The sequence below is a fragment of the Oryzias melastigma genome, unplaced genomic scaffold (genome assembly GCF_002922805.2).
Source record: "Oryzias melastigma strain HK-1 unplaced genomic scaffold, ASM292280v2 sc00485, whole genome shotgun sequence".
NCBI lineage: Eukaryota > Metazoa > Chordata > Actinopteri > Beloniformes > Adrianichthyidae > Oryzias > Oryzias melastigma.
In genome coordinates, this window is record NW_023417079.1 from 29,095 (window position 1) to 29,997 (window position 903).

Genomic DNA, 903 nt, shown 5'->3' on the forward strand with positions numbered 1-903 from the left:
CCCTCCCCGGCGCTCTGCCCCCCCACAGGAAGGAGCTCGGCGCATCCATCCTTCATCCCAGGACGACAAACCCCCCAGAGAGCGGCGGCCTTCTCGCTGCGCCCCCCCAGCATCAAAAAGTGGAGGAGGGAAAGAAAAAGGAACAAAACTTCCAGGGACAGGAGGGGGGGTCTGTTTGTGGGCGCGAAAACCCCAACAAGTCCTCGGCTCCGCCCTCTGCCGGAGAAGCTCCGCCTCAGACCTTGTAGTAGATGTTGGCCGGGCTCTGGGGCGGCATCTCCTGCACGATGTAGACGGGGTGTCCGTAGTCCCCGCTCACCTTCTCGTAGTGCGGGCAGAAGACGCTGTCAGCAGTCCTGAGCGGGATGATGATGTCACTGGGCTCCGAGCCGTTGTTGTTGCCGCCCCCGCCGCTTCGTTTGGGCGTGGCCAAGGTGCTTAGGGACAGCGTGGCGGCGTGCTGAGGCGAGTGCTTACGATGCCGCCGCCGGTACTTCAGCAGCAGCAGGACCAGCATGATGATGATGATGATGAAGATGACGCTGCCCGAGGCGATGCCCACGAATATGGCCACCTCCGAGCCGATGGCGTTGGACTTCCCGTTCTCCGGAGGGCCCGGCTCGCCTCGCGGGGAGGGGTCTGCTGGAAGAGAGGAAGAGGACGGTTTAGAGGGGGGGTCAGTCAGGGAAGGGGCAGATTTGTATTTAAAGGTCCTTAGCAACCGTTGCTAGCGTCGTTAACTCCTGATATTACTCAGTAGTTCGTAGACATGAAGAAACGTTCAATAAACTTCAGCAGACATGGAACACCGAACAGCCCGGCCCCAGACTCCGCCTTCAGCCCCCCAGACTCCGCCTTCAGCCCCCCAGACTCCGCCTTCAGCCCCTCAGACTCCACCTTCAG

General features: G+C 61.2%; 1 protein-coding gene across 1 annotated transcript; it reads right to left on the minus strand.

Annotated features, from left to right (window-relative positions):
• Positions 1-7: 7 nt before the first annotated feature.
• On the minus strand, positions 8-642 carry LOC112138147 (ephrin-B2a-like; the record flags this gene model as incomplete). Its single annotated transcript, XM_036211085.1, has 1 exon — positions 8-642. A coding segment is annotated over one exon (407 nt), but the record flags the coding sequence as incomplete, so codon positions are not given.
• Between the last annotated feature and the right edge of the window lie 261 nt (positions 643-903).